The sequence below is a fragment of the Dryas octopetala genome, chromosome 7, assembly GCF_963921425.1.
Source record: "Dryas octopetala chromosome 7, drDryOcto1.1, whole genome shotgun sequence".
Taxonomy (NCBI): Eukaryota; Viridiplantae; Streptophyta; class Magnoliopsida; order Rosales; family Rosaceae; genus Dryas; species Dryas octopetala.
Window position 1 is genome coordinate 3,127,565 of NC_141372.1, and position 21,677 is coordinate 3,149,241.

At 40.9% G+C, this 21,677-nt stretch overlaps 7 protein-coding genes across 8 annotated transcripts; 6 read left to right on the forward strand and 1 right to left on the reverse strand.

The window, feature by feature from the left end:
* The first annotated feature begins 584 nt into the window (after positions 1–584).
* LOC147278510 (uncharacterized) lies at positions 585–8,807 on the forward strand. Its single transcript, XM_086251260.1, has 3 exons — positions 585–1,195; positions 2,607–2,831; positions 8,096–8,807. Exons 1-3 carry the CDS (start codon positions 617–619, stop codon positions 8,654–8,656), a joined length of 1,365 nt encoding a protein of 454 aa, XP_086107386.1. The 5' UTR covers positions 585–616; the 3' UTR covers positions 8,657–8,807.
* A 126-nt stretch (positions 8,808–8,933) lies between these two features.
* On the forward strand, positions 8,934–11,185 carry LOC147278511 (uncharacterized). The gene is made up of 2 exons (XM_086251259.1): positions 8,934–9,808; positions 10,056–11,185. The coding sequence occupies exons 1-2, from the start codon at positions 9,242–9,244 to the stop codon at positions 10,917–10,919; spliced, it is 1,431 nt and encodes a 476-aa protein (XP_086107385.1). The 5' UTR covers positions 8,934–9,241; the 3' UTR covers positions 10,920–11,185.
* Positions 11,186–12,260: 1,075 nt separating this feature from the next.
* Positions 12,261–12,748, forward strand: LOC147278512 (17.6 kDa class II heat shock protein-like). The gene has a single exon (XM_086251292.1). The coding sequence runs from the start codon at positions 12,261–12,263 to the stop codon at positions 12,738–12,740; it is 480 nt and encodes a 159-aa protein (XP_086107418.1). The 3' UTR covers positions 12,741–12,748.
* A 541-nt stretch (positions 12,749–13,289) lies between these two features.
* On the forward strand, positions 13,290–13,778 carry LOC147278513 (17.3 kDa class II heat shock protein-like). Its single transcript, XM_086250189.1, has one exon. The coding sequence runs from the start codon at positions 13,290–13,292 to the stop codon at positions 13,776–13,778; it is 489 nt and encodes a 162-aa protein (XP_086106315.1).
* Positions 13,779–15,127: 1,349 nt separating this feature from the next.
* On the forward strand, positions 15,128–15,751 carry LOC147278514 (17.1 kDa class II heat shock protein-like). The gene has a single exon (XM_086250194.1). The coding sequence runs from the start codon at positions 15,128–15,130 to the stop codon at positions 15,749–15,751; it is 624 nt and encodes a 207-aa protein (XP_086106320.1).
* Positions 15,752–16,441: 690 nt separating this feature from the next.
* On the forward strand, positions 16,442–17,280 carry LOC147278515 (17.1 kDa class II heat shock protein). The gene has a single exon (XM_086250542.1). The coding sequence runs from the start codon at positions 16,612–16,614 to the stop codon at positions 17,083–17,085; it is 474 nt and encodes a 157-aa protein (XP_086106668.1). The 5' UTR covers positions 16,442–16,611; the 3' UTR covers positions 17,086–17,280.
* A 108-nt stretch (positions 17,281–17,388) lies between these two features.
* LOC147278516 (S-adenosyl-L-methionine-dependent methyltransferases superfamily protein) lies at positions 17,389–21,440 on the reverse strand. Of its 2 annotated transcripts, none has more exons than XM_086250540.1 (13): positions 21,164–21,440; positions 21,001–21,059; positions 20,827–20,877; positions 20,560–20,695; positions 20,211–20,296; positions 19,822–19,920; positions 19,609–19,662; positions 19,342–19,486; positions 19,050–19,111; positions 18,539–18,626; positions 18,203–18,283; positions 17,884–18,045; positions 17,389–17,801 (listed from the first exon to the last, which is right to left on the reverse strand). In XM_086250540.1, exons 1-13 carry the CDS (start codon positions 21,417–21,419, stop codon positions 17,545–17,547), a joined length of 1,536 nt encoding a protein of 511 aa, XP_086106666.1. In that variant the 5' UTR covers positions 21,420–21,440; the 3' UTR covers positions 17,389–17,544. The 2 variants fall into 2 exon arrangements, 1 of the variants encoding a protein (XP_086106666.1); XR_015123335.1 differs by lacking the exon at positions 17,389–17,801 and adding an exon at positions 18,367–18,433 and having other exon boundaries at positions 17,990–18,045.
* Between the last annotated feature and the right edge of the window lie 237 nt (positions 21,441–21,677).

Consider the following 21,677-nt stretch of genomic DNA (forward strand, 5'->3'; position numbering starts at 1 on the left):
AAAAAACAATTAAAATTGTAGAGTTTTTAACTTTTTGGATAAGTTTTGAACAAAAAATAATAAAAGTTTAGAAGCCTGTGAACTCTGTCAAACAACATACCTCATCAATCATCTCTAAATACTTTATCAATGGACTTTTTTAAGGAGTAGAGCTTTTTATATTTAGTCAAAACAAGCATTTTTAAAGAGTTAAGCTTTTTATTATCTGTACGTGGCAGCACAATAGTTTCATACTTTTATATAAAAAAATATTTCTCCACGATAGTATTATGTTTTTCATATATAATATATATATATATATTAATATATAAAAAAAATTTTGGGCTTCAGTAAAAACTGGCCCTGGAAGTTGCCATACAGTGTAGGCTAACAGTGACTCGGTGACAATCGAGTTGATATTTACTATTTAGGGTATGTGCCAAGAAACATGCACTTGGCTGTTGGCTTCCAAGAATTATAGTCATTATTCACGTTGCCCCGACCCGAAAAGTCAACAAGATTCTTTCAATTATAAACTTCCAGGAAGCTGATGGTTTTTGTATATAAATTAACACTCACTTGGTTCCCATTTCCCAATCAACCCTCCCATACGATTATACGTACAAACATAAACACTATGGCAAACATGGGAAGCTTGCTTTATGAGGCAGCAATACAAGGCAATGTGACTACCTTGCTAGAATTGCTTCAACAAGACAGATTGGCTCTTGACAGGTTCATTGTGAATGGTTTCTCTGAGACTCCTTTGCACGTAGCAGCAATTCTTGGCCACCTGGATTTTGTGAAGGAGATTTTGCTTAGAAAACCTGAACTTGCAAAGGAGTTGGATTCACAACAATCATCACCCCTTCACTTGGCATCAGCAAAAGGGTATCTGGAAGTAATAAAAGTGCTATTAAGGGTTAACCATGGCATGTGCCTTGCACGTGATCGAGATGGAATGAACCCTCTCCACCTTGCAGCCATGAAAGGCCGGGTTGATGTGCTGAGAGAGTTGGTCAGAGAGGTTCCTGTTGCAGCTCGAGCCACTGTGGGCCAGGGTGAGAGTACTGTATTGCATTTATGTGTAAAATATAATCAGCTGGAGTCTCTCAAGCTTCTGGTTGAGGTCTTGGATGACTATGAGTTTCTGAATGCCAAAGATGACTATGGAATGACCATATTGCACCTGGCAGTTGCTGACAAACAGATTGAGGTATGGATTGTTATAAGGTCAAAGTTTTAACAAAACTAGCTATAGGTTGCTCAACTAGCTCCTATTGTCCTATATGCTAATTTGACTTGATATCTAAAAGGAAAAAGATTTTGTGCCGGCATAAGATCTAGGTCCCGTAATTTGATGTGGAAAAATTATTTTGTACACGTCACTGTTTATTTTTCACATCATAATAATATTATTAATATTAAATTACCATCTTGCCCAACCCATGTTTATTTAGTGTAACTGCGTTTGAAAAAACTTGGAGCACCAATACTTTATCGTTTTTTCATTAGCCGTCTTTGACAAATCGTTGGAGAGAGAGATGACCATGGTCGCGTTAGCAATTCTCATGGGGTAATATTGCATGGTGCTTAAGACTTGATTTGAGTAGTTACTTTGTGGCCCAAACACAGGGGGGAGAGAGAGATCTGGGAGAGGGTTCAAACGGACCTAATCAAAGCAAAAGGGAGAGAGGAAAGTGGTACCTCATACATCGATCCATATTGATTTTGTGTAGTGTGCAAAACCTATTTCAATTCATAAACTATAAAACCAATTTCTTTTCCCGGTGAAAAAAATTGAAATATATATAGATTTACTTAAACTCAATTTTAAAATGAACAATTTGATCAAGGCCAATACCGATGTTAGAAGTTAGATTCCAATTTGATTCCCCTCAAACCGGTAAAGAACAGACTTCACACTTCAAACCATATATATTTTCTTCTTCGCCAGTACACTACCCAACTCAACCCCCAACAATGGAATCCCCAAACACAGCAACCCCTTATTTCTCTCCCTATTCTTCAAAATTAACAAACAAAGCTCTCAAAAACTCATGCCAAATCCCCTTATCAACAGCACCATTGGTGGTAACATAGTAGTTTAAGGGTTTTAAGATTGAGGATATTTTATTTTTTTATTTTAAGAACTGACCTGCTTAATTAATTTGGTAGTCAAATATTTTTTAATTTAATTTTTATGATTTTAAAAAAGGTTAAATGAGTCTTTTAAAGCTTATGTGGCAAAATGAATTATGAGATGTATTTAGCAATATTAAAGACTCTAGTTGACATGAAAATTTCATGTCATTAGGGCCACCTACTCTAACATTGCCCTATCTAAAACTACCATGTTGTTATATATTCACATTTTTAATATCTAACACTTTTAACCTTTAGATGTACGTTGAGAGGTTCGCCTTTCTCCTACTAAATTATAGGTTTCCCACCTTTTGAAATGTGAATGTATGCCACATAGGGGTTGTACTGTACGATGTTCTACTCATCAACACGTGAGAACTTAGAAGTGATATTTGCATAAAACAAATTTACCCTTTTCCTTTTTAACTCAGTTCTACTATTGGTTATGTAATAATCAACTGAATTTACATACCAATTTGCAGACAGTAAAGTTTCTAGTTATGAATGGTAGAGTGGAGGTGAATGCTGTAAACACAAACGGCTTCACAGCATTGGACAGTCTCACACAAAGCCACAGAGATGTGAGAGATTTTGATATTGCAGAGTCCCTTCGAGCCACTGGAGCCTTACGAAACGTTCACTCAATGGTTGCACACAGGACTGAAGCTACAAGAAGAAATGAGCAGATGATGCCATTAGCCAGCTCCAATAATGACGCAGCAGGAAGCTGGGAGGGACTAGCTATCGTGCTAGGGACGGTTCTTCCTTGAAACACAAAGAAAGATAAAAACTCAGAGAGTTCTGGAAACAAGTTTACTTCAATTCTATTCCATTATTCCTCTTGAAACAAGAGTACATCAATATATAGCAGTTTAATGGAGTTTAATGGGAAAAGACTATCTAGCTTCTGTCTTGGGAATTTGCAAATGGAGTTTAATGGGGCTGGGAATTCTAAGCAGTCACAAATAGGAGCAGAGGAGAAGAACATAAATCTTGCATTAAAGAAAACTTATTGGCTGCTTCCTGGGGGTTTCGAACTTCTTAGGAGGGAGGCTGTGCTGCCAGCTCTGCTTGTCCTGTTTGTCCTACATCAGTCCCTCCTTCTTGAAAAGAACTCGACCTCGAGTTCGGGAATGGTAAAAGAGGAGAGTCCTGGGCATGGTACTCGAACAAATCTTTCACATTAAAAGTTTTGGAGATGTTATATTCGCCGGGTAAATCGACCATGTAAGCATTGTCATTAACCTTCTGCAAAATCTGAAATGGGCCAATTTTCTTCTGTTTGAGCTTGTTGTACGTACCAACTGGAAAGCGCTCCTTCCGTAAGTGCACCATAACTAAATCACCGACATTAAAGAGTTTTTCCCGGCGATGCTGGTCTGCATTTTCTTTGTATTTGCTGGCTGAGTTTTCTAACTTCTCTTTGACTTCTGCGTGCACTGTAGCAAACTTCTCGATCATGTGCTCTGCCATAATATTCATACCTGGTAACTTTGGCAATGGAACTAAATCAAGAGTGTGCGATGGACGGCGACCATACACAATCTCAAATGGTGTCTTACCAGTAGAACGGTTGGGCATGTTATTAAAAGCAAATTCTGCTTGAGACAATGTAACATCCCACTGCTTGGGCTTTTCTTTAATTTGTGAGGCTTCTTAAAATGTTTCCCAAAGTGCGATTTACTACCTCGGTTTGGCCATCAGTCTGGGGGTGGCAGGTAGTACTGTACTTCAAAGTAGTATCCAATCGCCTCCACAAATCACGCCAAAAATGACTGAGGAATTTGCTATCACGATCTGACACAATAGTCTTAGGTAAACCATGTAAACGGACTACTTCCCGAAAAAATAATTGAGCAATATGGCTTGCATCTGATGTTTTCTTGCAGGGTATGAAGTGAACCATTTTCGAAAACCTGTCAACGACAACAAAGATGGAGTCCACCCCACGCTGAGTTCGTGGGAGGCCCAAGACAAAATCCATGGACAAATCTTCCCAGGGAGCGTCGGGAATAGGAAGTGGGGTGTACAACCCCGTATTCTGAGCTACTCCTTTGGCGGTTTGGCAGGAGTAACAACGTCGAACATATTTTTCAACTTCACGTTTTAATTGGGGCCAATAGTATCGTTCTTCCACCATGGAAATACTTTTGTCTCTACCCATGTGTCCACCGAGACCCCCTCCATGAATTTCTCTGATAATATGGTCACGTAACGACCCTCTTGGGATGCAGAGCCGTGTGCCCATAAAAAGGTACTCCTCATGAATATGAAATTGGCCGTCTGTGGGTATTCCCGAACTGCAACGTTCCCATTCTTTCTGGAAATCTTCGTCACTTGCATACAAGTCTTTCAAATACTCGAAACCAATTACTTCATTACGCACGGTGGTAAGCAACAAGACTCGGCGACTCAAGGCATCTGCTACTTTATTCAACTTCCCAGATTTGTGTTTTAGAGAGAAAGTGAACCGTTGAATGTAAGCAACCCACCGAGCGTGCATCCGATTCAACTTTACTGCATTGTTGAGATATTTGAGAGCCTCATGGTCTGTGTTTAACACGAATTCCCGTTGAATCAGATACTGCTCCCAATGATGTAAAGTCTGAACCACTGCATATAATTCGAGCTCATAGGTTGTCCACTTCTGTCGAGACTCACTAAGTTTCTCACTGAAGAAAGCCACGGGTCGACCTTCTTGAGATAGAACAGCGCCAATACCCACAATGGATGCGTCACAGTCAATCTCAAAAACCTTCTCAAAGCTAGGAAGAGCTAAAACTGGTGCAGTGGTCAACTTTTCTTTGATTAGATCAAAGCTTCGTTCAGCAGCTTTAGACCACTGGAGTTGTTTCTGTTTCAAGCAGTCAGTGAGAGGGGCTGCTATGGTGCTAAAATTCCTCACAAATCTCCTGTAGAATGTGGCAAGGCCATGAAAGCTTCGAACATGATTAACTGTCTTTGGTATAGGCCACTCTCGGATTGCTTTGACCTTGGACTCATCGACCTTAACACCCTCGGCACTCACCACATAGCCCAAGAAAATGAGGCTATCTGTTAAGAAGGTGCACTTCTTCATGTTGGCAAACAAACTGTTTTGTCTCAAGGCCACGAACACTTCCCTCAAGTGTTGGAGATGCTCGGATGCACTAGAGCTGTAGATTAAAATATCATCGAAGTAGACAACAACAAATTTCCCAATAAAAGGTTTGAATACCTGATTCATAAGCCTCATGAATGTGCTTGGTGCATTGGATAATCCAAATGGCATGACTAGCCACTCGTAGAGACCCTCCCTTGTTTTGAAGGCCGTCTTCCACTCATCACCGGGTCGAATACGAATCTGGTGATACCCACTCTTAAGATCGATTTTGGAAAAGACTTGAGACCCTGCCAATTGATCCAACATATCATCTAGCCGAGGTATAGGGAATCTATATTTTACTGTAATTCTGTTGATAGCCCGGCTGTCAACACACATCCGCCAACTGCCATCCTTCTTTGGAGTGAGTAAAGCAGGCACGGCACATGGGCTCATGCTTTCCCGGATCAGACCCTTCTTCAACAGGTCGTCTACTTGTCCCTGCAAAATTTCGAACTCCTGTGGACTCATTCGGTAGTGGGGCAGGTTTGGCAAACTTGCACCTGGGATAAGATCGATGTGATGTTGTATGTCGCGCATGGGTGGTAGCTCCTCTGGTAAGTCGTCTGGAACCAAATCAGAAAACTCACTCAGTAATGGTTTGACTTCACCTGGAACCTTGAATTCGTCCTTTAAATCCCTTATTTCCCCTTTAACGACCACAGCGAAGACTTGCTTGGTTTCTCCTATTTCTCTGGCAATATCTGGAACTATCAAGAAAGAATGACCCTCAGGTTGAGGAGGTGGAGGGTGAACTTCTGGTTTCATAGGGGCCAGGACAATTTTCGTGGCTCCTTGATAGAAAGTATATGTATTCTCTTTGCCCTTGTGGGTAGTCTGTTTGTCAAATTGCCAAGGCCTTCCGAGTAGCATATGACAAGCATCCATGTCAACCACATCACAAGTGACAACATCCCGATAATCCCGACCAATGGAGAAGGAAATATCACATTGTTCTGTTATCTCTGTCTTTTTGACTTCTTTGATCCACCCGATGCTGTAGGGATACTCGTGTTTCTTGGTATTCAAGCCCAATTTTTCCACCATGGTCTTTGAAACTATGTTCTCGCTGCTGCCACCATCGATTATCACATCACAGACTCGCCCATTGACAGTGCATCGAGTCTTGAAAATGTTGTGTCGCTGGGTACCCATCTCTTGATGGGGCGTATACAGCAAGTGCCTCACCACAAGGGACACACCTTCATCACCATAAGTCCAAGCTACTGGATCCTCTTCTAGACCTCCTTCTTCCTCTTCTTCTGGGTAGTAATTCCCAAAACCATTATCTCCGTGGTCGTGGAGAGCCAAATTGACGGTGCGATTGGGGCATCGGTTGGAGTAGTGACCGGGCTGACCACACCTAAAACAAGTATTACCCCTTGGGACTGCATATGGGTTGCTGCTGTTTGGTTTGTAGTTGGAAGAACCTGCTTCTTGTCTGACACTGCTGGAGTTACGAGCAGGGGCTCGATTTTGCGGTAGAGTGGTTTCGGGGGTTCGAGCCACCGCTTTGCCTTTATCTATTTCAGGATTAGAGATGATAGGAGGTGGAGCATTATTTGTTCGGGTGGGGATCGGACTGCGAACCAGGCGCCGATTCAGTTGTGACTCAGCTCTTTTTGCTAACTGGATTGCTGAATTTAAAGTAGAAACAGAATGCAAAGATACCAAGTCTTGTACGTCTCTCCTTAGTCCCCCAACAAATCGGGAAACTAATTGGCCCTCTGTTTCTGTTAGAGCATTGCGAACTGACAAGCGATTGAATTCGAAATCATAATCTTGAACGGATCGATTACCTTGCTGGCAATTTTGGTATTGTTGGAACAAGATTTGATCGTAGTCAAGTGGAAGAAATCGACTCCTCATTAATTGCTTCATTCGGTGCCAAGACCGAATTCGATTCCTTTGTTGACGAACCCGCATCGTTTGTAGTTGTTCCCACCAAGCTGATGCTCCTCCCTTAAGTTTGTAAGAAACAAATTTGACTTTCTTCTCTTCTGGGATTTCCATATACTCAAAGAAGCTCTCAACTTCAACCAGCCAATCAAGGAATTCTTCGACCCCTAACTGGCCATTGAAAGATGGGAGGTCCATCTTCATGCGAAAATCTCCACGGTTGTTGTTCTGGGGTCGTGGCTCATGGAAAAGTACATCTTCAACTTCTTCATCAGTAGAATCACCATCATTGTTCTGGTGAATATTATTTTCTGTCCTCTGAACACGTGGGTGTCCTGGTAGCAGTCGCTCCATGGTCGTCGTTAGTTGTTCAAGCCTCTGTTCAAAACGTTGCTCCAGAGTTTCGAATAATTGGGTGATCACCACTCGGGTTCCCTCGGGTAAATCCGCAAGGTTATTCGGGCGGGGAGTGTCTTCGGTAGTCATCGCGACAAGGGTAGTCCTCGCTCTGATACCACTTTTGACGCAGCAGGAAGCTGGGAGGGACTAGCTATCGTGCTAGGGACGGTTCTTCCTTGAAACACAAAGAAAGATAAAAACTCAGAGAGTTCTGGAAACAAGTTTACTTCAATTCTATTCCATTATTCCTCTTGAAACAAGAGTACATCAATATATAGCAGTTTAATGGAGTTTAATGGGAAAAGGCAGTTTAATGGAGTTTAATGGGAAAAGACTATCTAGCTTCTGTCTTGGGAATTTGCAAATGGAGTTTAATGGGGCTGGGAATTCTAAGCAGTCACAAATAGGAGCAGAGGAGAAGAACATAAATCTTGCATTAAAGAAAACTTATTGGCTGCTTCCTGGGGGTTTCGAACTTCTTAGGAGGGAGGCTGTGCTGCCAGCTCTGCTTGTCCTGTTTGTCCTACATCAAATAAACCCAATTCGCAGAAGCTGCCAGAGGAATGGCTTTCAAGGAAGAGAGACGCATTGATGGTGGTGGCTTCGCTGATTGCAACCATGGCTTTTCAATGTGGGCTCAGCCCTCCTGGTGGGATTTGGCAAGACGACAATAACAGCAGCACCAATTCACATCAGGCAGGGACATCAATTATGGCTTACAAGGATTCATCAAGTTACGCCCATTTCCTCTTTTTCAACACAACTGGCTTCATTGCATCGTTGAGCACAATCATGCTGCTGATGACAGGGCTGCCTTTCAATCGCAGATTTTTCATGTGGCTTTTAACGGTGACTCTGGGGCTGGCAATCACATCCATGGCCGTTACGTATGCTCTATCCATATCCATTTTCACACCAAAAGACCAGGAGCAAAGTCAGAAAACTGTCACCAAAGTGATAAAATATGGTGTAATCGCGTGGTCCGTCGTGTTGTCCCTTCTTTTGCTGCTGCACACAATTCGTCTCATAGCAACTTTGTTTCACAAGTTAATGCCAAAAAAGAGAGAGTACGTGTACTGCCTTCGCAATTAGTTAACCACACCACTTGTTCCCAAATCCCAAGTTACTGTGCATTCGAAGATAGTATAGTTAGGTACTTAGGTGTACGTTTGTGCTCTGTATAAGAATCATGTTTCAGTACTATAAACTTTGTTATTAGCAATAAAACTCTGCTTCAAGTAGATATTGTGCTTGGGAGAAGTTTACTAAGTACTAATATTTGGCTTGAGAATTAGTCACTTTCTTAACAGCTAAAACTTTGTTCCTAGTAGAAAATCCCTCCTACGATGGAACCCATAAAGTTTCTAGATGAAGCCATTAGCCATTGACTGTTAAAACGTCGTGTTGGGTTGACTCTACTAATAAGGTCCAATCTGACGGCGGAGGGTATATAAAAAATAAATTGATATCGCCAATGTTTATTGTTTAAAGCAATGGCGGGCCACAACAAGAAGCTTAAACGGTAACGTTTTAGACTTTCAGGTCATGCCGTCTCCGTTAGTTTCTCTCTCTCTTTCTTGGCAATAGCATTTCTCTTTGGCCACGCAAACATCAAAAGAGAGAACAAATGAAGCTACTGAACTTATTGGACGACCAGAAAGAAGAAGAGGGAAATCAATGGAGAAAGAGCTTCACCAAGCAGCCATGGGAGGCTCCGTACCTGCTCTGCTAGAACTACTCCGAGAAGACCCTCAAATCCTAAACAAGACCACCCCATCTCTCTCAGACACGCCCTTACACATAGCATCGCTTCTGGGTCACTCTGCTTTCGCCAAAGAATTACTGGGTCGCAAGCCCGAGCTCGCTTCCCAGTTGAATTCCCAAGGTTCTTTGCCTCTTCACTTGGCAGCAGCAAAAGGGTCCGTGGAAATAGTCAAACATTTGGCGCTGGTCAACCCAGATCTGTGCTTGGTCTGGGATCGAGATGGGTTGACTCCTCTGCATCTCGGGGTGATCAAGGGCCGAGTTGGGGTCGTGGCTGAGTTGGCCCGAGTCAGACCGGAGGTGACTCGGGGGTTGACACACGGAGGTGAGAGTGGGTTCCACTTGTCTGTGAAGCATCACAGGTTGGAGGTGTTGAAGGTTTTGGTGGAATGTGTTGGGAGAGATGATGAGTTTGTGAATTGGATGGATTGTGATGGTAACACTGTCTTACATGTTGCTGTGGCCAAGAAACAAATAGAGGTATGTTTTTGCTTTTGTGGAAAAATTTGGTTGACCTATGAGACTTTGAGTTATATACTTGTCGATTCAATATTATACAAATGTTACAAAGGTTTAACCTTTCATTTGTGTATAGTGATTATCTAAATTATTTTATGCTGATTGGATTGATAAGAGAGCAATATGATAATCTTGATTCTTGAATGTTGTTGATTATTAGAATTTTCATTCTCCTTTTAAAGATAAAAAGTGTCAAAATTTTGTGCAGGTTATAAATTATTTGCTCACTAATACAAAGGTCGATGTAAATGCCCAAAATTCAAATGGCTTCACTGCATTGGACATCTTATCACATAGCTCTAGAGATTTACGAGACTTGGAAATCAAAGAGTCCCTTCAAACAGCTGGACTTTCAAGAATCCATAAGGCACCATCAGTTTCAAGAATCCATAAGGCACCATCCATTGCATATGATCTGGATACAGTGCAAGTTTCCACTAGAATGAAGCCACTGATGTCAAAGAAGATCAGTATAAAGCAAATAGTTCAGAAGAAAAAGGAAGTTGATTGGTTGGGAAGGAAACGAAGTTCATTAATGGTTGTGTCTTCACTAATTGCTACAGTGGCATTTCAATCTGGACTATCACCTCCAGGTGGTGTTTGGCAGGATGACTATTTGGTAGACTCCAATGGCAACCCTGTGGAAAATCCACACAAGGCTGGCCAGTCAGTTATGGCCAATACAGTTCCACTTCAGTATGGACAATTCATGATCTTCAATACAATTGCTTTCCTTTCGTCATTAAGCATAATTCTATTACTTGTGAGTGGATTGCCATTGAAAAAGCGTAGATGGATGTGGATTCAGATGGTGATCATGTGGATTGCAATCACTGCGTTAACCCTCACGTATTTTATTGGATTAATATTCATGACACCAGACCAGAACAGGGGCTATATGTATCATTTGACCCAAGTTTCTGTGCTTATATGGCTGGCACTGATGGGGGTTGTGTTTGTTGGCAATGTTATTCGGGTGGTTGTGTGGTTTCTTAGAAAGTATGGATACATGAAGGAGAAACCAGTAGATGATTCACTTTATGAAGATTACGAAGACAATGATGACCTTTGAAAATGAGATTATGCTACTGAATTTGAAGTTGCTGCTCTTGTTCTTACAATGGTGATCATTCTTATCTTCACTTTATGCAGAAACCATTTATGTCTTGTGTAGCAATGTCTTTTCTTGTGGAATACTTCCCTTGATGTGGATATATAATATTTCTTGTAAATTCTGTAAGTAAAGGCTGCACTCCCTAAATGTTTTGCAGTGAAATGTGTTTGATAGTGTTTTTGGCTGGAAGAGTAATTCAATTGGTTGTTGTCTACTTTTGTGATTGCTTTACAAGTGTCTTTCATTCCTGTATTGTGAGAAAACTAGTTGTAGAGTATGTAAACCTCAGCGTTGTATCTGAAAAACAGGCTTTGATAATCATACTTGGATTGTGTTAAATTAGAATTTGATTGATTGCATGGTAGCTTCCAATCTTTTATCTATTTATGTCACACATCATTACTAAAATATGAAGCAAATTAAGTGATTCCTCAATTATGGTAGTTATGCTATGTTAACTGCCAATTGAAAGTAAGATGAATTAGACCTAAAACTTATAGATGGCATCACAGGGCAGTCAATTTTCCCAGAAACATGAAACTTGTCACATACAGCTAAAGGTAGCCAGTGATGTACTTCCACATCATCAACGTGTGACAATTAAAGGTAGCCAGTGATTTACTGCCACATCATCAACGCTCCAATGGAAATTTACCTGTCACATACAACTGTGACTGGCGGTAACATTAGCTGCAGACCAATTAAAAAAAATTAAATTAAATACAAAAGTAGTCCACAAATTTTACATTGATTTTTAATTTGCACTACTAATTATAAAAAATGTCAATTTAATTTACGAATTTTCCAAGTTATACTAGAGCAGTATAAACGTTAACTTCCATTCGAAAATTAACAGAATTGGTGTGATGAACGGACTGAAATACTCCTAAAAATGTGGTCACTTATTATACACATGATCAGTTTTCGTTAAATTTTTTGATGAAAGTTAACGTTTGTACTGCTTTTGTATTATTTAAAAAATTTATGGATTAAATTGACACTTTTTATAAATAGTAGATTAAATTGAAATTCACTGTAAAGTTTATCGACTATTTTTATATTTAACAAAAAAAAAATAAAATAAAAACCTTTAAAGCAACAAAGTGTACCTGGTTGTAGAAGTTGTAGAACCTTCAACTGTCTTCTTCACCATTCTGGAATGTGAACAGACTATTACACAATCCCACCTTAATTTTCTCTGTAGCCTCTGGAATTCTCTCCCATTTCCTTAAATCACTATAAATACCACTCTAATTCTTCATTCATTAGTACATGATATCTGACATGAGCAAGAGCAACATGGATTTGAGAAACACGGCTAATCTGTTTTCAATCCTGGAAGACATGCTGGACTTCCCAGAAGACCAGCCGGCTGAAAAGTCCCGGAACAACCCGTCTCGGGCCTATGTCCGAGACGCCAAAGCCATGGCGGCGACACCAGCGGACGTGGTGGAGTACCCCAACTCCTACGTATTCGTCGTCGACATGCCCGGAATCAAGGCCAGCGAGATCAAGGTCCAGGTGGAGAACGACAACGTTTTGGTGGTAAGCGGGGAGCGAAAGCGAGAGAAAGATGAGAAGGACAATGGGGAGGGGATCAAGTACTTGAGGTTGGAGAGGAGGGCCGGCAAGTTTATGAGGAAGTTTGTTCTGCCTGACAATGCCGATATGGATCGCATATCGGCTCTGTGTCAAGATGGGGTGCTCACTGTGACTGTCCAGAAACTGCCTCCGCCGGAGCCCAAGAGGCCCAAGACCATTCAGGTCAATGTTGCTTGAACAAGACTCATCATTTTACGTTCGATCACTAGATATTGTTGGGATTTTTTGATGGAGAAAGTGTGTCGCTTTGTGTGAGTTTCGATGTATATATATGAACTTTGAATAAGATTGAAGTTTGTTTTCTTAATTTCTTCATTTGATTTTTGGTACCATAAGATGGATATTTCTTTAAATAAAAACCTTGCTGGATCTTAATATCTTATAATATGCCTATATGGCTACTCTGTTTTTTGTGCTTCACTTTATTCTTCAGCAACCTTGTCAATTTAATTACCAAATTTATCTCATCCATAAACAAGAAAAAGAACCAAACTGAAACAATACATTGAAGAGGTGATGATGAGACCCCACAAAGGCAATTACGAGTAACGAGTCTGGGATGGATGGGAGAGTCCAAAGGAATGTTTCAAAATCCCACTAAAACAGCAGTAGCATTCGATCACACGAAAAGTCCGCGGTGAATTAACCGTTTTTAACAACGGGCAAATGGTGGCTCGTGGTTAATTAAGTAACCACAGAAAACAAGAAAAGCAGAGAATGATCGAGATGAGTGACATGGGTTGGAGAAAGGTGCGTAATTACATGGCAATGCTAGAACAAATCACGGGGTGCTCACCGGAGGCCCAACTGTGCCGAAAGAAGCTGTCTCGGGTCTACGTCCAAGACGCCAAAGCCATAGCAGGGGCCACACCAGCTGACGTGGGGGAGTACCCGAACTCCTACGTCTTCATCGTTGACATGCCCGGAGTGAAGCCCAGCGAAATCAAGGTCCGGCTGGAGGAGAACGACAACGTTTTGATGCTCACTGGGGAGCGAAAGCGGGACAAACATCACAAGGAGAACAAGGGGGATCGGATCAACTACTTGAAGATGGAGAGAATTGGAAAGTTTACGAGGAAGTTTGGTCTGCCTGACAATGCCAACGTGGACGCCATATCGGCGCTGTACCAAGATGGAGTGCTCACTGTGACCGTTCCGAAGTTGCCTCCGCCTCAGCCCAAGAGGCCCAGAACCATTGAGGTCAAGGTTGCTTAATTCAGCCTTCAACCCTCATCACCATTCATATTAATATTAATGTTGGGTTTGTTTTGGGGAACAAATTAAAAGTGTGTGTTTCGGTTGAGTTGGGTTTTGTATGAGTTTCCCATGTATATATATATATCAACTTTCAATAAAATTGAAATTTGGGAAGGGGAACAGTGAAGAAGATGAAGCAGATCGTTTATTTTCTGTTCGTTTGATATTTCTTTTAAAAGAAAAGACAGGTGTAAGTATTTTATTGGCCATGTGAATTGGGGTGAAGTACACCTTAGGGGTGGACCCAAGTATTGCCCTTATAGCCCTGTTTTCTACGGAACAGTGCCAAACAAATCCTAACTCGAAAGCGAATAAAAATAATCAATAGTGTTGGACATTTTATATTTTTATATCATAATTTTATACTACTTTATGTGGTAATTTATATGATATTTATGTATTGAACACTAAAAAAAAAAAAAATTTATCCAGTAAAATAATGAAACGTAAGTTGATATAAAAATATAGTATAAAAATGTGGTAAATATAGCATTATTGAAAAATAATAAGGTGTCATGTACGTTTTTTATTTCTACTCGAAAAAATGAAGCAATATTTAATATAAATTCCTTAAATTAATGAAGACAAAGCTTGCAATAGCAGTGAGCAGGATGATCCTGAGCCAAACATGACAGAATTAGCTTGGAACTGAGATACCTTCGAGAAGCATAAAGAAATGCTTGCACGTGATCGGAGTATAAAATCCTTACTTCCAAACAGAACCCTTGCTTGCCACATCGTCTGCTTTTGCTTTACTCTACTTAAATCAGACAGAAGAGCCATAGCCACGTCGATCTGAAAACTCCCTCTGAACAGCCACGTAGCTGGCATAAAGACAAAGTTCACCGATACCTTTCCAACGCAGCTAGCCTCGCAAGTCGCAACCCTTCTTCATTTCCTCTAAATAACAGACCAATAAGTTGTCGATACCTCACTTATTAAATTGCTAAGGAAGTTACACCAAGCAATATACAAAGACCAAGATTTAAAATTAGCAGTTCATTCTTAATTTGTAGTTGTCTGTCGTTCACTCGTTCTAAACCCAATGACAAGCAGTGAAATTAGCAAGCACTTAGCAGCGTCGTGCTGTTTCCTACTTACAAATGTAGAACATGCAACACTATACAAAAAGAAAGTCATCGATGAATCGATCGAAACATTCAACACCGCTTCAAATAATTCTACACATATCCTCTCACTCCTATATAAACCTTCTTCAAACCCTCTTCAAAACCCCGCAGAAATAAAACGAACCAAATCTCATACATATTAATACCCAGCTAGCTGTTATTTCCTTACACATAGATATGGAGGTGAGCCTGAGAAACATGGGGTTCGAACCCAACCTCCTGGACGCCCTTCATGACCTCCTGGATTTCTCCGACGAGCAAAACCAGTCCTCCCACCACGCGCCTTCCCGCACGTACGTCCGCGACGCCAAGGCCATGGCTGCCACGCCGGCGGACGTGAAGGAGAATCCCAACTCTTATATCTTTGTGATCGATATGCCGGGGATGAAGGCGGACCAGATCAAGGTCCAGCTCGAAGACGACAACGTTTTGGTGGTGAGTGGGGAGAGGAAGAGAGAGAAGGAGAAGGATCAGGGGGTGAAGTTTCTGAGGATGGAGCGGAAGCTCGGCAAGTATCTCAAGAAGTTCGTGCTGCCCGAGAATGCGGATACTGAGAAGATTTCGGCGGAGTATCAGGATGGGGTGCTAACTGTGGTGGTGGAGAAGAGGCCGCCGCCGGAGCCTAAGAAACCCCGGACTGTTCAGGTGCAAATTGGCAGCGGCCGTGGCGGCGGCCAAGGTGGCCAACAGGGCCGACAGGGCCATGGGAGCCCAACCGGCTGTATCAGCTATGACGTCCCCGTGAGCCGAGGAGAGCAAGAAGGGCGCCGTGGTGGCCAAGGCACTGATGGCTCTGCATGAGTTTCTGTGTGGTACTGCTGATGGTGGTATATATGTAATTAAAGGTGCATGCATGGTTGTTTTCCTACGTGGTTTTGTCTGTTTCTGTCGAGTTTTTCTTTAATTCCTACCTGTACATAAGGAATAAAAAAAAAGGGAAGGTTGGGTTTTTAGTGTCCATGGTGCTGGGCATGTCGTATTGTATGTATGTAATTTTTTTGTGTGTTGTTGCCTCCTTTTGGGATGTGCAAGTGTAACCTTATCATCTATACATGTGTAATTACTAATTAGAGTATAATATTTCTAGTGTTTGTACTTTCTTCTATGTTGATGGTTGAGTTTGTTATTTTTTGGTAATTATGGGTCAGCTTAATAGTACTCTTGCAACAGACGCTAATTAATGTCCTACATAATGGCTTTCAATAATTCAATCCTTTAATATCAAGACGATAAATAGATTCGGAGAAAAACAAAAGAGGATAAATAGATTTATCACTAAAAGTCTAAAATAGTGAAAATAGAGAGATTTTGATTTTAATCCCATTCCAAAATTATGATGCTTTTTCTTTTTTCTAACCCGAAAAGTAATGATTCGACCCAAAAAAAACGTTGAAAAGTAATGAGGCCCTTACTCCAGTAAACCTTCCCCAAGGTTCTAGACTCCTATAGAAGAAGTAACGAACCTACTAGAACCTCCTTACTTCCTTCCACGCGTGTCCAGAACATTCTTTTCCTCTCCCTCCCCCTCAATTCCTCCCTCTATAAATTCCCAGAAGCGTCCCTATCTTCTCAACAACACAGCAATCGAGCATTTCAAACACACATCAGAGTTTACAACAAAGCTCATTACGCCAAAGATTCCACACACCAAGAAGAGGAAGATGGATCTGCGAATCATGGGCCTGGACTCCCCTGTTTTCTCGACCTTGCAGCACATCATGGACTTGGCCGACGACGCCGACCACAAAACCATCAACGCCCCGACCCGGACCTACGTCCGCGACGCCAAGGCCATGGCCGCCACTCCGGCCGACGTGAAGGAATACCCCAACTCCTACGTGTTCGTCATCGACATGCCGGGACTCAAGTCCGGGGACATCAAGGTCCAGGTGGAGGACGACAATGTGCTGCTCATAAGCGGCGAGCGGAAGAGGGAGGAGGACAAGGACGGCGCCAAGTACGTCAGGATGGAGAGGAGGGTCGGCAAGTTTATGAGGAAGTTTGTGCTGCCTGAGAATGCAAATGTTGAAGCAATTTCTGCTGTTTGCCAAGATGGGGTTCTCACTGTCACTGTGCAGAAGTTACCACCGCCTGAGCCTAAGAAGCCCAAGACCATTGAGGTCAAGATTGCTTGAGATTCAGGCTACTTGTTTTCTGTGATGCTATGTGGGTTATTGGGAATAATTACGGTCATGGGTTTGGGACTATGAGTGAATTGTAGTTGCTGTTTTGTGTATGTGTGTGCTTTTCTTCTTATGGGTTTGCGTCTTGGTCGTCTTAATGTTTAATGTTTCCAATCGAATTAACTAAGCATATGTTAGTATTTTCTTCCTCATCATCTTTTTCTTTTTGTTTCTTTTTTGGGTCTTCAAAATTTAAGGACAATTATCGAAACATTTAGGATTACAAGCAAGTATTGACAGAGAAACAAATGATCCAATTCTGCCCAAAATTTAGATACATAAGCATTATAATGACACATTGTAGTTATAACAGGAAAATCAGAACTTTTTTTTTTTTAACTACTGGAAATGGGAAGATAAAAATGGTGTTAGAGTAGAAGTTTTTCACCGAAGTTTTTCACCGAGGTCAGATCACCAGTCTATTGTTTCAGTAGTTGGGTATCTATCTGATCTATAATTTTGCCGATTCAATTGAGCATGTACCCACATTTTAAACAGATTGAGAGATGGGGTCACAACAAAATTGTTCCTCTTCGTCAAAGCTGTGCAATTCTCGCAGTTGATTCCACAGGGCTTCTCTGATTGATTTTCAGAGCCCTTCCTGACGAACAGAGCAATGAAGAAGCCTTCTTTGTCCTCAACGGGATCAGTCCGAAGCAACCGTTCAGCTGCAAGGCAATAAACCAGAAGTAATTGAGATGTGAATATCTGAACATCTTTATCACACATGTTTCTGAGCAGAGTACTTACAGCCCTCAACAACTGGAAGACCACGGCGGGGCCATTCGGGGAAGGGGGTTTCCAGCTGAAACCCAAAGGTTGCAGCGAGAGGCAGAACAGATTTAACAACATCTTCGTTTTCAATTTGGTGGACAGAGCATGTGCTGTAAACAACTCTCTCAACTTCGGGAACTGACAATTGGCAACAAAGTACACATCCAATGACAACATTAAACATACTGAATAAAGTTCAAGAATTTGGGGCTAGGGATTGAGAAAATGTATTGAATTTTGGGAACTAAGGTAAACAAAAACCCTTGGGCAACATTTGACAAAGAAACATACTTACAAGATAAAGCATGAGCTAGAGCCTTTTTCTGAAAAGCCGCAAGCTTGTTGAGTCTATCCGTGGTAACCACAGCAGCGTGGCCTGGGTATTTTAGACAATAAAGTTTTAACTAATCTGAATAATAAGGGGGTGAAGCATTTAGGCAATAGTTCTAGGTCTTTTACAATTAGAAGTTTAGCGCACTGAGTAAACACCATTTCTCATTATTGGATGAGACACTGTCCTTACCATCTGCCAGATGCACATAAACACTTCAGATGGTGCACATTACGTTACTATCTTTCAACATAGTGAAATTCAAGCAATTACAGATATAAGAAGACATCTAAAACTTACCTGGAGCAGAAGATGGGAGCAAATGATCTAATCTTGCAGAAGCAGTTCCGGATCCAGAGCAGGAAGGATCTAAAAGTATGGCCTGGACCTACAATATTGAATTAATGAATTGAGTTGTAAGCACACACTGGAGATATTTTAAGAACATGCAACTACAAGTTTGAAACTAAGGAGAAAAGTTTGAAACCAAGGAGAAAAGTAACCACGAATTGGAAGCTAAAGACTATATTTTGTTTCCCAAAGCCAAAAGCCAAAAGCAAAAACTTGTCTGGTGGGATTTTCCCAATCTCCCAAGTTTTGGGACCAGAACCATATACAATACTAAATCAAAATATAGACATCTACCCAATAATTGAACAAGACTCCAAAATGGGGTCAGGACAACACATTTGTTTCCGATAACCAGATAAATTTGAACAGCTAGGATGAAGTAGCTTGTTAAGCTGTTAATTCCATATTCACCAGAAGCCATGTGGAGTTTAATCAAACAAGAAGACAATTTATGTCTTACCTTGGAATATGAAGGATCTTCAGGGTTTAAGTCTAAGAAATCTCCATGAAAAACCTTAATATCTACAAACCAGGTTAAGTTAAACGGTTTATCAAATTAACTTCATAAAATAGAAGAGCAAAGAAAGGATGAGATACTGGGCATAAGCTACGGTTCCAAACATTGTAAACATAATCACATTTCAGATCACTCAAGACATATGGATGGGAAATATCAAACAGTTAAATTTCTGAAATTCCACTATTTTCAACAAGCAATAAGAGAACAAACAAAAATAACGACAGATGGATACTAGAAGCCCCAGAGAGTCTGATAGTCTCTTTTAAACGTTTAACCCTTTCTTCATTCAGCTCACATGCTGTGATTTTTCCCTTTCCCCTCATAAGAGCTGCAAGATGGACAGTTTTGTTTCCAGGAGCTGAGCATGCATCAAGAACCTTCAAAGAAAATCATATTTAGTAGGATTAAACTGTTGTATACACTCAAATTCTGAACCCCAATCAAATGTGGTAACAGCAACCTAGGTGAAAATAATTAGTGATGTACAAACTTTACCAACCTCCCACCCTGGTTTTGGAGCAAGGGCTGCTGCCACCATAGAGCTTGCCTTTCCCTATGTAATAAAATGATCAAAATATTACTCAAATAGATAAAAGATAGATGAGAAACTTCTACTAAGACAAAAAAATTTCAACGGTTATGCTTCAACAAATAAGAAGTGGACAAATTTATACGAAAACTACTCATAACAAATATTTATCAAAATTCTTACTTGCATAAAGACACTTCCATTCATTATTAGAGGATGATCATGCAAATCACTACCCGGTGGAAGAATCAACAAGTCATGAACCATGTCATCCTTTTGAACCTATGTAAGAACACCAAACATAGAGAGACATGTCTAAGTAACACAATGAAGAAACTACAGAAGACTGACACATGATAAAGCATACAACACATTCGCTTGTTATTAGTTATCAACAATTGACAGGGTACATCACAGTTGTGGTTTCACATGTTTACTTCAGTAAAGATAGCACACCCTGATGTTTTACCCATTCCACCATAATAACACCTCTAATGTACAACAAACATCAATACTCTAGAACACAGTCACATTCTAACAAAAAACTCAATAATAAGGGTTTCAGGAAATACCGCATATTGCTTCTGTAATTCAAGTAAGGCACTATCAACGTTCATTTTCAGAGTATTTACACGAACATAACGAGGTATTGAAATATCTGCAACAGAAATTGGCATTAGAAAAAGAAATAATTGTTGGCCCACACCCTAACATTTTAAACTTTTAGGAACATGGTAAACCAACAAATCAGTATTCAATGACTTACTTGCCCCAAAACCATAATCCATTAATCCCCATTGGTATTTTACGAGTGGAAAATTGCAAAGCAAAATAATTTGTTCCCCTCAATTCCACTCTAGTAGTTCTATAACTGAAGAGCAGGACCAACAAGATAAATGCAATTACAGCGTGAATACACACCAGGAGTTTGATAAAGAGCTACCAACTCTTCAACGCCCTTCGCTTTTTTCCTCACCAAAAGCCGTGCTAGAGCTGCCTGCAGAGCATCCTTGCGACGCAAGAGAAACTTCTCCGGATCGCCGGCTGACGAAGTCAACTACAGATTTACATTAATAGTTCATATCAAAAGATTAGTTCACAAATTCAACAATGGTTTGAACTTTCAACAATTATTACTTCAATTGTTAACCATAATTCCAAAAAATTATGAATGTATAATGAATTTACCTGACCAAAAAGAATATCGTAGGTGATTATGTAAACCAGCTCGTCTTGCTTCTGCAACACCAACAAAAGCAGTAAGCATTTCACTATTTCAGTGTTTAGCATGCTAAGCCACACTAGTAGAGAAAACATGAATATTGCTTGCTTCTATAAATAACAGAGAACATGTCCTTATACCTTCCACTTGCTATTCAATACGTCGGCAGCTTTCAACACATCTTTGATTATTGAAAGATCTGAAAACAGAGAAAACCGGAAAATCACTTTTCTCGGCAACCAAACAGAGTCGAAGCCATTCAAATACGTAGATTTTTTAATGTGGTGAGGGTCGTTAACTTACGCTTTAGGGTTTGACAGACCAGAGCGAACGTGCCCTTCTTGTTTCTCACTGAGGGACTGTAAACGAGAGACTTGATGGAGCCGGCGGACCGCCGCCTAGCGTCTCCTTGGAGAACGAGCTTCAGAACCTTCGCCGCCTCTCTCCTGGCGAAGTAAGCCGACCTCTCGATGCTTAAACGACGCCGGTTTTCCGATTTCTCGGCAGCTGTAGACGGCAGTGAGCCCGTCTTTGCTCGCACCATCTTTGCACGCGCCATGGCTCACAGTAACACAGACACAGAGGGGAAGAGGCCAGAAAACACTCAACTATATATCACCTCTATACGACGCCGTTCACATCGACACCTATACGTTTTTTATAAATAATATAAAATTGAAAATATAAACGCACCACATCAAATGATTCTTCAATATGCAGAAGACTAGTTTAAGCCCAATTCTCCATAACCTTCTTCTTCTTCCCAGGCTTTGCTTGCCTGCTGTTTGATTGGGGCAGGTGGGTTGATCACTGATCA

What these genes read in the sequence shown, in the direction of transcription:
- LOC147278510 (XM_086251260.1), top strand. Translation starts at nt 617, where the DNA reads ATGGCAAACATGGGAAGCTTGCTTTATGAGGCAGCAATACAAGGCAAT. An exon ending in TTGCTGACAAACAGATTGAG is followed by an intron (nt 1,196 to 2,606) that starts GTATGGATTGTT and finishes ACCAATTTGCAG; the next exon opens with ACAGTAAAGTTTCTAGTTAT. An exon ending in TGATGCCATTAGCCAGCTCC is followed by an intron (nt 2,832 to 8,095) that starts AATAATGACGCA and finishes TGTCCTACATCA; the next exon opens with AATAAACCCAATTCGCAGAA.
- LOC147278511 (XM_086251259.1), top strand. Translation starts at nt 9,242, where the DNA reads ATGGAGAAAGAGCTTCACCAAGCAGCCATGGGAGGCTCCGTACCTGCT. An exon ending in TGGCCAAGAAACAAATAGAG is followed by an intron (nt 9,809 to 10,055) that starts GTATGTTTTTGC and finishes AATTTTGTGCAG; the next exon opens with GTTATAAATTATTTGCTCAC.
- LOC147278512 (XM_086251292.1), top strand. Translation starts at nt 12,261, where the DNA reads ATGGATTTGAGAAACACGGCTAATCTGTTTTCAATCCTGGAAGACATG.
- LOC147278513 (XM_086250189.1), top strand. Translation starts at nt 13,290, where the DNA reads ATGAGTGACATGGGTTGGAGAAAGGTGCGTAATTACATGGCAATGCTA.
- LOC147278514 (XM_086250194.1), top strand. Translation starts at nt 15,128, where the DNA reads ATGGAGGTGAGCCTGAGAAACATGGGGTTCGAACCCAACCTCCTGGAC.
- LOC147278515 (XM_086250542.1), top strand. Translation starts at nt 16,612, where the DNA reads ATGGATCTGCGAATCATGGGCCTGGACTCCCCTGTTTTCTCGACCTTG.
- LOC147278516 (XM_086250540.1), bottom strand. Translation starts at nt 21,419, where the DNA reads ATGGCGCGTGCAAAGATGGTGCGAGCAAAGACGGGCTCACTGCCGTCT. An exon ending in ATGGAAGTGTCTTTATGCAA is followed by an intron (nt 19,663 to 19,821) that starts GTAAGAATTTTG and finishes TTTATTACATAG; the next exon opens with GGAAAGGCAAGCTCTATGGT. An exon ending in GCTCCCATCTTCTGCTCCAG is followed by an intron (nt 18,284 to 18,538) that starts GTAAGTTTTAGA and finishes TAAAATACCCAG; the next exon opens with GCCACGCTGCTGTGGTTACC.